General features: G+C 39.4%; 1 protein-coding gene across 1 annotated transcript; it reads left to right on the top strand.

Annotated features, from left to right (window-relative positions):
• Nucleotides 1-7197: 7197 nt before the first annotated feature.
• Nucleotides 7198-8806, top strand: LOC134485753 (TD and POZ domain-containing protein 5-like). Its single transcript, XM_063282779.1, has one exon. It carries the CDS (start codon nt 7198-7200, stop codon nt 8278-8280), a length of 1083 nt encoding a protein of 360 aa, XP_063138849.1. The 3' UTR covers nt 8281-8806.
• The last annotated feature ends 7495 nt before the right edge of the window (nt 8807-16301 follow it).

Genomic DNA, 16301 nt, shown 5'->3' with positions numbered 1-16301 from the left:
TTATACTCGTATTTGAATGTGAGATTATGTTTGTGTGCTTTTCTTCTCTTTGTTTTGTTTCCAAGATGATTAGTTTCTTGCTTTTTCGAGGGTGTAGCTTGCCTCCCTGTGTTGGCTTTTACCATTTATTATCCTGTGTAGCACGGGATTTGTAGAAAGATATTGTGAAAATTTGGTATTGTCATGGAATATCTTGGTTTCTCCATCTATGTTAATTGAGTGTTTTGCATGATACAGTAACCTGGGCTGACATTTGTGTTCTCTTAGGGTCTGTATGGCATCTGTCCAGGATCTTCTGGCTTTCATAATCTCTGATGAGAAATCTTGTGTGATTCTGATAAGTCTGCCTTTATATGATACTTGACCTTTTTCCCTTACTTCTTTTAATATTCTTTCTTTATTTTGTGCATTGGTGTTTTGACTATTATGTGACTGGAGGAGTTCCTTTTCTGGTCCAATCTATTTGGAGTTATGTAGGCTTCTTGTATGCTTATGGGCATCTCTTTCTTTAGGTTAGGGAAGTTTTTTTCTATGATTTTGTTGAAGATATTTACTGGTCTTTTGAGCTGGGAGTCTTCACTCTCTTCTATACCTATTATCCTTAGGTTTGATCTTCTCATTGAGTCCTGGATTTCCTGTATGTTTTGGACCAGTAGCTTTTTCCACTTTACATTATCTTTGACAGTTGAGTCAATGATTTCTATGGAATCTTCTGCTCCTGAGATTCTCTCTTCCATCTCTTATATTCTGTTGGTGAAGCTCATATCTACACCTCTTTGTCTCTTTTTTTGGTTTTCTATATCCAGGGTTGTTTCCATGTGTTCTTTCTTGATTGCTTCTATTTCCATTTTTAATTCCTTCAATTGTTTGATTGTGTTTTCCTGGAATTCTTTGAGGGATTTTTGTGACTACTCTCTATGGGCTTCTGCTTGTTTATATATGTTTTCCTGGAATTCTTTCAGGGATTTTTGTGATTCCTCTCTGTAGGCTTCTACTTGTTTATTAATGTTTTCCTGTGTTTCTCTAAGGGAGTTCTTCATGTCTTTCTTGAAGTCCTCTAGCATCATGATCAAATATGATTTTAAATCTAGGTCTTGCTTTTCTCATGTGTTTGTATATTCATTGTTTGCTTTGGTTATCTCTGGTGTTCCTTTGTTCTGCTATTTCTGACAGTGGCTATACTGTCCTATAGGCCTGTGTGTCAGGAGTGCTGTAGACCTGTTTTCCTCTTTTCCTTCAGCCAGTTATGGGAACAGAGTGTTCTGCTTTCGGGCATGTAGTTTTTCCTGTCTACAGGTCTTCAGCTATTCCTGTGGGCCTGTGTCCTGAGTTCACCAGGCAGGTCACTTGGTGTAGAAAAGTTGGTCTTACCTGTGGTCCCGCGGCTCAAGTTTGTTCGTGGGGTGTTGTTTTTGAGCTCTCCGTGAGGGCAGCAACCAGGAGGACCTGCACCGCCTTTTCTGGGAGCCACAATTCACCCCTGGGAAAGGATTTTTAAGGAGAATTTCTTGATGGAGAATTACAAGACCCCCAGTCAAATTTTGGGGACTCACCACAAGGTCTGTGGATTTGATTGGACTAAACACAGGATAGAAGAAAGCCACCTTCAGAGGTTTGGGGCTCTGCTTTCTGCCCAAATATAGGAGCTCTTCCATTTTTGTGAACACTCAGACTTCTGACAAGTTAAGAACCCTTGTCTGATGATGTTTGTGGCAGGAATTAGTGTAAGACAAGCACAAGAGTAAATAGTAGCTTTGCAGAAAATGTCATGAACCTTCATTTATGACTGACCACAGTTCAGAAAGTACACTGGTGATGACTATTCCTATTCCCATCTGAACTAACTCTGGCATTAAGTCAAGTCAAAAGCTAGAAGGCATCCATAACTTTTCCCCTCTATGTTGAAGTACATAGAGCCATTTCAAATAGAGTCTCTTTGGGTAGGAAAACACACCTTTAATCTGAGTCCTGAGTCAGAAAATTACACACCTTTAATCCAGATTTTGAGACTAGAAGACTGGGCCACACCTTCTGCTGGAGGTCTATATAAGCACATGGAAGAAGGAAGCTTTGTGTCTTTGCCTGCTTGCTTTCATCTTACTAGCAAGCCCAATTTTCATAGGCGTTAGAGCCTACTTCTTCAGAGTTCCAGCGTCTACTGAAGAACGAGAACACCTGAGACTTCAAACCTTGTGGAGTAAGTAAGTACTGGCTTTAGCCATTGTTGGTAGCTGGACCACACCCTTAAAGTTTTGTCATATATCAGCTTTCTCTTTACTGAGAGACTTGTATTCTGTTCATTCTCTATAGTCCCCAGTTCATAAAACATATTTGAAATCAGAATGTAGAAATTTTTGAAACTCATTGATAGTTTGATATTATAACTTTTATTTTATGAAAAGAGAGCCAGGATATGTTTATTAGAACTAGGTATGCGTGGGAGGGGTACACTGTCAGGCTCATTTTGAGGCATCCCTCTCCCTGGGGGTACCAGCTGTTGTATAGAATATAGTTTACTATATAGTTTATTTATAGTTTAGATCATATAATATAGATATATGATAGATCAGTAAATAGATGGATATAGAAATACCACACACACAGTTTATTATAACTTTAGTATTGAATAAACTTTATTTAGAGCTTTTGAAGGGGATTTTTGTAGGGAAGAGAAGGGAGTTGAGGCAGAAAAAGACAGACATACATATATATATAGAGTGAGATTGTGTGAGTCCGAGAAGGAGGAAGAGAAGGGGAGAGAAAAAAAGGATCAGAGTTGCCACCCAGGAACACATGGAGAAAAGGGGGGATGGGGAAGTAGAAAGAGAGACAGAGAAAGGCTTACAGGATCATGTAGAGTAAGAGTAAGAGAGAATAAGAGAGTAAGGAGGGGACAAACAGATTTTTTTATAGTGAGTCATGCCTATCTGGATGTTGCCAGGTAACTGTTGGGTGGAGCCTAGGAGGAATGCTAAAATTCCTTCATCATGGATTAATTTAAAATTAAAGGAAGAATTTGATAGAGACTATGATGGAACAGGAATAGGGTCATCATGATCTTTCACTACTTCTTCCTGACTTTGGGATGATGTCTCTCTGGGAAAGCAAAGAAAATATGGATGTTGATGTTGATCCAATCTTAGCAGGGTTGGCTGTTTCCTTGCTATCAAGGAACCGTGGAACCATCTGTAGGTAGAAGGAACAGTTCCAGTAGAAGTGTCTGTGTTTGTGAGAGTAGGTTGGAGTATGTGGGTTGCTTCTTTGGAACTGTCATGGATGTTGATTTTGAGTGAATTCCTGGACATGACAAGATGTTGAAACATTGTGTGTGTGTGTGTGTGTGTGTGTGTGTGTGTGTGTGTGTGTGTGTAATAGTAATAGTAGTACTAGTCAATTATATATAGTAGAGAATAAAGTTAAGTGTTTTGGGGAGAAAAGAATTTTCCTTAGGTGTATTGAAACCCTTAGGTCTTAGTGGTTCATGTGAGGGGAGTTCTAATCCCAGGGAACAGGAAAGGAATCCCACCCTCTGGAATAGGTCACAAGTGGGAACTTAGGTTATTGATTGACAGGTTACTTATCTAGATGCAGTCTGTTTGGTCCATGGGAAGGAGGTCTTATTGTTTTTCTTGGAGCTTATAAGTGTACAAAAGAGATACATTTGTTAACAGAGTGAGCAGTCTTTAAGATGAGCTTAGGAAACCTTTCCTGTAAGAGAAGGAGAAAGAAGGGCTTTTACCTCTGTCTAGAAGATGGAATATATATATATATATATATATATATATATATATATATATATATAGTATAAATTTATTATAATGAGAAACATTTTGAAGTATGTATTGAAAAGACAATTAAAGGAACCTGGAAAATTTGACAACTTTGTGAATATGATAATTGATCATATAGTTTAGCATGAGAAAAACTTTAAGTCTAATGTTAAAAGATAACCAAAGGAAACATGTATTCGTAACTATGGCAGCTGATAGTATAGATTTAGCATGAGAAAAACTTTAAGTCTATAGTTTAAAGACAATCAAAGGAAACTTAAATTTGAATTTGTGATATAAAAGTTGAATTGTATAGTGGGATGTTTTATTAGGATTAGGCTAATTTATAAGATTTTTCTTGGTTCATGATTGGACAGTGGCATAACAGGCAGAGGAAATATGAAGCATTTAGTCACTGGAAAGTGAGTTTAGGAAATGAAGTAACAGAAGGTTATATCTGTGAAACGTTATATCTGAACTTGTGTATCTTTTATCCTGAAGCCTGTGAGTTAGACAAACTTGTCTGTTTTTGAGAAGAGATCCGGTAGTCTTCAAGTTAACGAATTGACTACTGAGATAATAAGGTAGTGGATTACCTCTGGGTAAGGAACTAGAGGTCTGTTTTCTAACTCTAGTTAGTTTAGCTACAAATATAGTCAGAAATTAGGGAAAATAAATTATAATCTAGATGTCATTATTTAAAATGACAGAGGTTGGCCAATAGTCTTCTACCTAGACAGTTTTCCCAGGTCCCTGTGGTCTCCATCACAACTCAGGCAGAGTCAGTGTGGTCATTAGGTCCAGAAAAGGAGAACCTTTTTTCCTGTGGAGTAGTTACTTTGGAAAAATGACTCATCTTGTCCTAGGCAATATGAGACATTTAACTCTCTGGGTATCCTCAGTTTGACAGCAGTGTAGGGTGAGCTCTGGCAGCAGCAAGGAAATGGAGCACTGTTTCTCAGTGGTTATCATACCACAATCTAGGCAGTCTTGTTACTGTGCCTATTTCTTCTCAGAGGCCTTGGTGGGTAAGGGTGGGGGAATTGTAACTGTTATGTTTTGGGATTTTCTGTTCTAATAACTTTAAACGTGTGAGGTTACATTTATCAGATTTCTGAAAAGATTGAGAGCTAATATCTATTAAGCATATCTAAGTTACACAATCAAGGCAGTGATCTTTAACTTTTCACTGTTGTAAATCTTAAAATCAATATTAAATAATGATTTACCAAGTCAGGATAGAAATTAGAGACTCTAAGACTGTTCTAAGGTGTGGAGGCAGTGTTTTAGTAACGGCCTAAAGCAAATATGGTAGATGGTCATGGGACTGTTATTAACTAAGTTGGCACTGAAGCTACAACCAGTCACTTGACCTGCCTTAGCTAAGATGGTGCTGAAGCAATAGCATAGGTAAACCTTATCTGCCCACAATAAAGATGGCAGTCACTCAGGAGACTGTCCCCAACCAAGATGGTGATGAAGCCACAGCTCTGTCTGAAGGAAAGTCAGATGTTTGTTAGATTTTGTAATTGCAGAAGTGGACGTGTATCAGCAGAAAACAAACATAAAAAGGGAAAAACGTAAAGGGATAAATGAGCACGTTTTGTTTGAGGGACAAATGGTTTTTCCTTTACCCACAGTTATCCATCCTCTGTTGCTAAATGCAGAGCAGCAGGTCAGACCTGTGCATGGAGAAGCTCAGCCCTCATATCTAGTTTAGAGCTGCTGCAGACATTCTAGTGTTTTTATTGTAAAAATAACTATTAATCATCTGTATTTATTGTCATCGCTGAGACACTCTGCCTCTACTTGTCAACCTAGGCCTAGATATGGAAGCTTCTATTCTCTTAAAATCTATTCTAGGCCTTGAAAAAATTTACCCTCTGATACTTATAGGTGAATAATTCACTCCTAACTAATTGTTTCTGAGGTCTGGATGAGTGGTTTAAAACCCCTCTCCATTGGAACTGATTCAATCTGTGTTCTTTCAGTTTTTCCTGAGCTGCTCTGCCTTACCTCAAACTAACTTTCACCAACTGTTGTACTCTTCTGTCTCCTTTCTTGTTCTCTGAATCATTCTGTCTTTCCCTGTGTCTCCACTTCTCTCTCTTCAACCCATCTCTGAAAAACTCTCCTGGAAAAACTGGGTCCTCTCTTACTTTTCTCTCTGTACTGGTTCCTTTTTCTTCTTTCTTTCCTTTCTTTCTCTTTCTTTCCTTCTTTCTTTCTTTCTTTCTTTCTCTCTCTCTCTCTCTCTCTCTCTCTTTCTCTCTCTCTCTTTCTTTCTTTCCATCCCAAATGTTGCCCCATTCCAGTTTATCATTGCAGAATTCATTACCCCACACCATAATAAAAACAACAACAACAACAACAAAAATCCCAAAAGCAAAAACAAATGAACAAAAAACAAAACAAAACAAAACAAAACAACAGCAGGGTCTTTATTTTCTTTTCTAGCTCAGGCACCACCCCCACCCCCATCGCAATGCACCACAGTCAAGAAACATCATTTTGGTGGTGAAGGAGTACCAAAAGTCTTCTGTTCAGAATGCCTGTGGACTTAAGTAACCTAAAAAAAGTGGAGAATATGCACTTTAATATTGTTTTGGCATAACTTGAAGTAGATAGATGTAGTTCAAATACAGACTCTTTGGGTAGAAAAACACACCTTTAATCTGAGTCTTGATGCAGGAAACACACACCTTTAATCTAGATCTTAAGACTAGAAGACACACCATTAACTGGGCCCCACCTCGGTTGCAGCCTGTGTAAGTTTATAGGAGAAGGACGCTTGGAGTTGCTGCTCGCTTGCTCTCGTCTTACTAGCAAGCTCATTTCTTCACTGGCATCTGAACGTACATCTTCAGGATTCTGGTCGATACTGAAGAAGACCTGAGACTTCAAACCTTGTAGAATAAGTAAGCATTGGCTTTATCCAACTTTATATTACCTTGACCTTTGCCTACAAATTTCTCTCACACATCCACTTTTTATTTATATAGAGTAATTCATTCTTTATGTTCACTAAAGGACCCTGTTAATACAATACAATTGAAATGAGTGTGTATACACATTTCCAAACTCTTCCACAGTTGGATAAAATAGCCAAAATTAGTTACCATTGACCAAAGATTCAATAAATACACAAACACACACACACACACACACACACACACACACACACACACACACAGACAGACACACAGGTTTAACAGTCACTGTGGGTCTGTCTTATCTTCAGTGGAACAAATATGGAAACCTAGAGAAACCTGTAGAAATACAAGTTTCCAAGAATATAAAAGGGGAAATTTAGCAGAAATTGAAAATAAAATCTAAAGGGTATCTATAATTGTACCCTACAAAATAAAGAGTAACTTCTATTACTTCTTTCAGATCAACTTTAACCTCCAAACTACCTCGAGAAGACATGTCAGGGGACCTGGAAGCCAAGAGCTGTGGCTACACACATATCAGTGTTCAGAAGTTCTGCTATGAGTGGACCATTAGCAACTTTTCATTTTGCATGGATGGAATTCGTGAAAATGTTACAAGCCCAAGGTTCTCATTAGAGGCCAGTGAAGAAATGCAATGGTGTTTGAGGATATTCCCAAATGGTGTTGATGAAGAAAGCAAAGATTACCTGTCTGTTTACCTGGGTTTGCTCAGTTGTCCAAAGAGCCCAGTTTGGGCAAAGGTACAGTTCTGGATCATAAACGCCCAAGGAGAGAAATATCTTCTTACAAAAATGTCAAATGTTTTAAGGTTTCTGCCAAATCAATACTGGGGATACAAAAAGTTCATCCTTCGAGATTTCCTCCTCTCCCATAGGCATCGACTTCTCCCTGAAGACCAGTTCACCTTGTGCTGCAAGGTGAGCATAGTAGAACGCTCCTTTAGCATGCATGGAGATAACATGAGACCTGCAATCAAGGATCCAAGGCAGATGTTGGTCAACGACATAGGAGAGCTGTGGGAAAATTCCCTCTTCACAGACTGCAGCCTGGTGGTAGCTGGCCAGGAATTCAGATCTCACAAGGCCATCCTATCAGCTTGCTCTCCAGTTTTCAGAGCCATGTTTGAACATGAAATGCTGGAGAGCCTAACAAACCGCATTGAGATCCATGACATTCACCTGCAAGTCTTTAAGGAAATGATGGCCTTCATTTATACAGGGAAGGCACCACACCTCCACAGCCGCTCAATGGCCACAGGTTTGTTGGCAGCTGCTGACAAGTATGACCTGCAGGGCTTGAAGGGCATGTGTGAGGATGCCTTGTGCAGGAACCTCTCTGTGAAGAATGCTGTACCTACTCTCATCCTGGCTGACCTCCACAAAACAGAGCACCTGAAGACTAGGGCCATGGATTTCATTATACTTCATGCTTCTGAAGTCTCTGATACCGTGGGGTGGAAGTCAATGGTGGAGTCACATCCCCACTTGGTGGAGGAAGCATTTTACTCCCTGTCTTCCATACAGTGTCCTGGCTTTGAGCCATCACTCGAATGCTGAAAGACATTTTAGGAGCTTAACGGCTATGACCTACACCTGTCTTCCAACAGCAGCAACCAGTGTTTTTACAAATGACTTCTGTTTAGACTACAGTATTGCTGGAGCATTTACAGTGAATCTGGGGAAAGGCAGCCCGGTGGCTCAGGATTTAAAACGGCTGTAATATGTCAAAATGGTGTATGGGCAAAGAGCAGCTCTAGGGTCATGGACACTCTACCTGACAATTACCCTGTTGATGTTGTTTGATTCTTGTCTGATGTCTTGGAAACTGGGATTCAACTGGCCTGATGCACAACCCAACCTACTTTCTTTGGAGAAACTTGTCTGCATTGGACTGAGCAGAATAGATGACCTAACTTATGTGTATTAAGTGACATGTAAAGTTTTTCACCTAATTCTGGTGTATTTTCTATCTGCAAATAAAAATTCTTTCAACTTTACTGTATGTATCCTGTTATTTGCCACTTGCCTTATTGTTCTAATTAAGACTTCATTTGCTGTACTGAGTAGATTTAAGAGAATGAGAAACCACTACTTGCTTTTGCTTTTGTACAATGATTTTGAGTTTCTCCCAATTTAAGTTGATGTTGACATGAGCTTCTTCTATATTCCCATTTAGGCATATCATCTGTGCGGCAATCTCTGAAGAACTTTTATCATTAAGGGGTTGCTTCTTAATGACCTTGTCTCGACCCAGTTTAACAATCCTGTTTTTTGCCTTTTGTTTGTTTGCTTTGTTTTCTTTCAGTTTGTTTATGTGGTCAATTAATTTTATTGATTTTTTTATATTGAAGTACCCCTACTCATCTTGAGAGAAAGCCAACTTGGGATTGTAAATGATATTTTTAATTGTTCTTGGAATATGTTTGCAATTATTTAATGATTATGCCTGCATCAGAATCCATAAGGGAAATTGGTATGTGTTTTCTATAGTGTAACTGTAGTCTCTCATATAATAGATTGGGCAATAATCTTTCTGTTTTTATTTCATGAAATAATTTGAGGAACATAAGCAAGGACTCTTCTTAGAATGGATGGTAGAGTGTTTTTTTTTTTTTTTTGTGAAAATTATCTGGTTCTGGACATTTTTTGATGGGGAAACTGTTTTTTCCTTTCATTCTCTTTCTTTTTTTTATTTTTTTTTATTTTTATTTTTTACGGCCATACCACCCTGAACACGCCCGATCTCGTCTGATGGGGAAACTTTTTTTTTTCTTTTTTCTTTATTAACTTGAGTATTTCTTATTTACATTTTGATTGTTATTCCCTTTCCCGGTTTCCAGGCCAACATCCTCCCTAACCCTTCCCCCTCCCCTTCTATGTGGGTGTTCCCCTCCCCATCCTCCCCCCATTGCCGCCCTCCCCCAACAATCACGTTCACTGGGGGTTCAGTCTTAGCAGGACCAAGGGCTTCCCCTTCCACTGGTGCTCTTACTAGGCTATTCATTGCTACCTATGAGGTCAGAGTCCAGGGTGAGTCCATCTATAGTCTTTGGGTAGTGGCTTAGTTCCTGGAAGCTCTGGTTGGTTGGCATTGTTGTTCATATGGGGTCTCGAGCCCCTTCAAGCTCTTCTAGTCCTTTCTCTTGATTCCTTCAACGGGGGTCCCGTTCTCAGTTCAGTGGTTTGCTGCTGGCATTCACCTATGAATTTGCTGTATTCTGGCTGTGTCTCTCAGGAGAGATCTACATCCAGCTCCTGTCGGCCTGCACTTCTTTGTTTCATCCATCTTGTCTAATTGGGTGGCTGTATATGTATGGGCCACATGTGGGGCAGGCTCTGAATGGGTGTTCCTTCTGTGTCTGTTTTAATCTTTGCCTCCCTATTCCCTCCCAAGGGTATTCTTGTTCCCCTTTTAAAGAAGGAGTGAAGCATTCACATTTTGATCATCCGTCTTGAGTTTCATGTGTTCTGTGGATCTAGGGTAATTCAAGCATTTGGGCTAAGAGCCACTTATCAATGAGTACATAAGGTCAGGACTTTTAATAAAGCCATAGACCTGTGCTCTTAGGAAGACACTTAGTTCCTCGTATTGTTTACCTGTTAGGACATAACAGGCTACCATTGCATCTTCCAGGTGAAAACCTAGAATATTAAAATGCTGGCCCATGTTTTCTGTTTTAAAATTATATAAATGTTTGCTAGATTGAATGTTAATGCTATTTTGTTAAACTTACTTTAACTTGAGATAAGTTTTTGAAACCTGGCTGGTGCCTGTCAATATTCATTTCTCCCTCTGCTCTCATAGATGCTACCCCACAGTCTCATCTCATAGTTTGCATCAAACCCCTGTGGCTTTCTAGCTGACCCAACCTTTCCTATCATCAGTGGATCCCAAAGATCTTCCTCTTGTGACCTCCCTTTCCCCACTTGTTGTTTTGTCTCAGCACCCAACCACAGCTCCCATCCCTCCTAATCCCAAAGTCACTCCTGACAGGGTTACATGCAGTGTGATGTTGGATCCACACAATTCCTTCTGCTTCCCCAAATACAAACCCTGACTCTTATTCTTAGCTCTGTATTACAAAACCTGCTGCAGTCTCCATTTCCCCCGTATCCTACAGAGGATCACAGGGAATCACAAAGAACTCCAACCCTACTTCCTCCTATTAATTCCATGATCACAGCCTCCAATCCCAGAAGGCATAGGCTGGAAACATGCAAGCAGAGCAGGCCATGAGAACAGGTGCACACAATGTTTTCTACAATGCACCAGAAAGCCACCACACCCTCCTAAAATCCAAGAAGCAGAGAGAAAGAACAAAATACTCATCCTGGAGAGACAAAAGCAGATCTCATCACGCACACCTATAATCCTCACAGCCTCAGGAGCATCGATGTCAGCATCAAGAGCACAACCAATAACACCCAGGACAGCTTGCACACATTAGAGCCCAGCAACCCTACCACAGCAGACACTGAATATTCCAACATAGCTAAAGAATGGGAACAGATCTTAAAGCAGTCTTATAAAAATGATAGAGGCCCTTAAAGAAAAGGCAAAGACTTTCTAGAATTAAATAAAAATGGATATACATCATTCCCAAATGTACACAAGAAAGTGAAAGTGGATCTCAGAGGCAAGTTCATAGCAATAAGTGACTAATGAAAAAGTGGAGAGACCCTGACTTCAAGCAGTATTACAGAGCAATAGTCATAAAAACTATATGGTATTAGTAGAGAGAAAGGCAGATAGATCAGTGGAATAGAATTGAAGATCCAGAAATGAACCCACACACCTATAGTCACTTGATCATTGACAAAGGATCTAAAAGCATCCAATAGAAGAAAGACAGCATTTTCAAGAAATAGTGCTGGTTCAACTGGAGGTCAGCATGTAGAAGAATGCAAATTAATCCATTCTTATCACCATGTACAAAGCATAAGTCGAAGTGGATCAAGGATCTCCACATCAAACTAGATACACTCAAAGTAATAGAAGAAAAAGTGGGGAAGAATCTTGAACACTTTGGCACTGGGGAAAATTTCCTGAACAAAACACCAATGGCTCATGCTCTAAGATCAAGAATCGACAAATGGAACCTCATAAAACTGCAAAGCTTTTGTAAAGCAAAAGACATTGTCATTAGGACAAAAGGGCAACCAACAGATTGGGAAAAGATCTTTACCAATCCTACAACTGATAGAGGGCTAATATCCAAAATATACAAACAACTCAACAAGTTAGATTCCAGAGAGCCTAATAACCCTATCAAAAAATGGGGTACAGAGCTAAACAAATCATTCTCAGCTGGGGATTATCAAATGGTCAAAAAGCACCTATAGAAATGTTCAATACCCTTAGTCATCAGGGAAATGCAAATCAAAACAACCCCGAGATTCCACTTCACACCAGTCAGAATGGCTAAGATCAAAAACTCAGGGGACAGCAGATGCTGGCGAGGATGTGGAGAAAGAAGAACACTCCTCCACTGTTGGTGGAGTTGCAAACTGGTACAACCACTCTGGAAATCAGTCTGGAGGTTCCTCAGAAAATTGGACATTCCTCTATCTGAGGACCCAGCTATACCTCTTTGGGCATATACCCAAAAGATACTCCAACATACAATAAAGACACATGCTCCACTATGTTCATAGCAGCCTTATTTATAATAGCCAGAAGCTGGAAAGTACCCAGATGCCCTTCAGCAGAGGAATGGATTAAAAAAAGTGGTACATCTACACAATGGAGCTATCAAAAACAGTGCTATCAAAAACTATGACTATCCAAAAATATAGTTTATAGCTTATAGTTTATAAAAAACTGTAAGCTATCAAAAACTCAGCTATCAAAAACAATGACTTCATGAAATTCATAGGCAAGCAGAATGACCTAGAAAATATCATCCTGAGTGAGGTTACTCAATCACAGAAAAATACACTTGGTATGCACTCATTGATAAGTGGATATTAGCCAAAAAGCTCAAATTACCTAAGATGCAATCCACAGATCACAGGTAGCTCAAGAAGGATGAGCAAAATGCCGATGTCTCACTCCTTCTTAAAAGGGAAAAAGTATCCATAGGAGGGGATATGGAAGCAAAGTTTAGATCAATGACTCAAGGAATGCCCATTCAGAGCCTGACCCACATTTGGCCCCAAATTAGATAAGATTGATGAAGCTAGAAAATGCATGCTGAAAGGGACTGGATATAGACCTCTCCTGAGCAACACATCGAGAGCATGTCTAGTACAGAGGTCAATGCTAGCAGCAAACCACCAAACTGAGAATAGGACCCCTTGGGGGGAATTAGAGGAAGTATTGAAGGAGTTGAAGGAGCTTGCAACCCCATAAATAAAACAATGCCAATGAACCAGAGCTTCCAGAGACTAAACCACTACTGAAAGACTATACATGGACTGATCCAGGGCTCCAACTGCATATGTAGCAGAGAATAGATTTGTTGGGGCACCCAGGGACGGGGAAGCTCCTGGTTCTGACAAGGTTGGATCCCCATTGCAGGGGAATATGGGGGAGCAATAAGGGGGATGTACAGGGGGAATACCCACATGGGGGAGGGGGAGGGGGAGGGGAAGGGGCTGGTATGGGGACTTGTGGACAGGAAACTGGAAGGGGGATAACCTTTGAAGTGTAAGTAAAGAAATATATCAAAATAATTTAAAAAAGTGGAGAGATATCAAACTAGAAACCTAACAGCACTCCTGAAAAATCTAGATAGAATTGTCAAAAAAACGAAAACAAAAACAAAGAAAAAAAAACCCATCCAAAGGAGTAAGCAGAAAGAAATAGTCAAACTCAAGATTGAAGTCAATAAAACCAAAACAATACAAAGGATCAATAAAACAAAGGTCTCTCACGGACAAATCCACTACCCAAAGACTACACATGGACAGACACCTGGCACCAGCTGCATATGAGGCAGAGTATGGCCTTGTTGGGTACCAATGGGAGAAGAAGTCCTTAGCTCTGTCAAGGTTGGAACCCCCCAATGTAGGGGAATGTCAGGGGCGTGGCAAGGTGGGTGGTTGGAGAGGGAGAACACACTCATAAAAGAAAGCAGAAGGGGATGGCATGGGGGCTTATGGCTGGGAAACTGGGAAAGGGAATAAGATTTGAAATGTAAATAAAAAATACAATAAAAATAAGTGTAATATAAAAAAGAACTAATAGAGAAGCTCAGGTTACAAATGTAAGTGATTAAAAAATAGGAATCCTAGTTACTCTGATTTGGTCATTACACATTACACACACACACACACACACACACACACACACACACACACACACACACACACATCGAACCATCAGGGTGACATTAGGAAGGGAAGTGTTCCCGGGACAGTGGAGTGGATAGGAGAGGGGTACTGAGGCTGCACATGGTCAAAATACATCATGGACACATAAAGAAATAAAAGAAAAGAAAACAAAGAGTGGCTCTTTGAAAAAATCAGTAAGATCACCAATCCCTAATCCACATTAACTAAACGTTGGAGAAATCCAGAGTATCCTAAGGGCATATTTAAAAGCTTCTACTCCACTAAGGTGTAATATCTAAAAGAAGGGGTTAAATTCCTCAGTAGGTCCCACTTACCACAGTCAAATCAAGATAATCATAGAGACTTACATCCCCTAGTGAAGTAGAACCTGTCATTACCAATCACTTCTCCACAATGGAAAAAAATCTCAGGGTGAGATGACTTTAGCACATTCTACCAGAATGACAAAGAGGAGTTAGTATCAGTGCTCCTCAAATTTTTTCACAAAATGGAAGTAGGAGAAACAATTCCCAATGCATTGAAGAGGGCCACAGTTACCCAAATCACATGAAGACCCAGCAAAGCAAGAAGATTGCAAACCTATTTCCTTCATGAACACAGATGCAAACACAATCAATAGAGTATTTGCAAACGAAATCCAAGACCACATCCAGAGAGTCATTTCCCAGGATAAAGACAATTTCATCCCAGAGATGCAGGGATGGATCTGTAGATAAAAATCAATATATGCAATCTAACATATAAACAAACTGAAACAAATAGCCACACGAGGATCTCATTACGTGTAGAAAAGTCTTTGACAAAATCCAGCACCCTGTGATAACTGACACAAGTCCTGTTGAGATTAGGGATACAAGGGACATAGCTAAACACAAGAACCCAGTTTAGACCACAATCATAAATAGCATCAGGTTAAATGGTGAGAAATTCAAAACAATTCCAGTAAAATCAAGATGAAGACAAGATTTTCGATTTTCTCCATATTTATTTAATATGAGAATTGATGTCTTAGGTAGAGCCCGAAGAACAGTGAAGGAGACTAAGGGGACACAATTCAGAAAGGAAGAAATTAAAATGTTATTTGCAGGTGATGTAAGAAACATCGCTGACCATAAAATTCTACTGGAGAATTCCTACAGCTAAAAAACACTTTCAACAAAGAAGTTGGATGCTACATTAACTACAAGTAAACAAACAAACTCAGCATCACCTCTTTATAGAAAGGACAACCTGAGAAATAAATAGCCCCGGGCAACATAGATCATCATGACCTAACTGTGACCAAATAAATGAAAGTCTTATATGATAAAAGCTTCAAGTCATTGAAGAAACAAATTGAAGAACATCCCAGATGAAAAGATCTCCCATACTCATGAATCAGTAGAATTAGAACAGTGAAACCAGCCATCCTACCACAAGCAATCTACAGATTCATGCATTTTCCAGCTAAATCCAATGGAATATTTAAATAAGTTCAAAGGACAGTTCTCACCTTCATAAGAAAACATGAGAAAACACAAGGAAGGTAAAAAAAAATATGAACAATGAAAGAACTACAGGAGATCTTACCTTCCATATTTCGAGGTACAAAGTTACAGTAATAGAAAAAGCATGGCAAAGTTGTTTATTGTTATTTCATAGTAGCCTTTCATTTTCTGAGAGACAGAAGGGACAGGATCCATATGGGAGGGAAAGTAAGGAATTAGAGGTAGGGAAAGGCAAACTGTATTCTCATTATACAGTAGTAGAAAACAATCTATGTTTAATAAAAAGGGAAAAGGGGGCATGGAGAATGTTAGTTCTTGAGAACTTTCAGAATGAGACAAAGTGTTTCTAAGTAGCACCCCACTGGTTCAGTTTCAGTGTAATGTCACTAGGGACATTCATATTCATTAATATTAGCAGTAACTATGTGTAAGGACACATTTTAAAATATCAGAAAATTTAAAGTACAGAAGCTGGCTCTCTGATTTTCTTGGCTGTTTCTTCCAACTGTGATAAAAACCTTGTCTCCCTCCTTTAGATATTCATTTTCTCAGTTCACTGTTTTGGAAAATCAGTTTACTTCATATTTAGGGTGTTATTTCTGAATATGAATGTGGGTACTGCTTGCATGTGTGCTATCCACAGAAATAAGAAGAGGGTGATAGATCCCTCGAGACTGGCATCCAGATGGCTGTCCGGAGCTTTTTATTTTATTTTTTTAACTTTACTAGGAAGGAAACCTGTGTTCTCCTGAGTAGAAGCAAGTGTTCCTAACTACAGCAACATCTTGAGCCTTG

The sequence above is a fragment of the Rattus norvegicus genome, chromosome 2, assembly GCF_036323735.1.
Source record: "Rattus norvegicus strain BN/NHsdMcwi chromosome 2, GRCr8, whole genome shotgun sequence".
NCBI classification, from domain to species: Eukaryota; Metazoa; Chordata; class Mammalia; order Rodentia; family Muridae; genus Rattus; species Rattus norvegicus.
Note: the sequence above shows the minus strand (reverse complement) of the source record. Positions and strands in the feature narration are given on the sequence as shown.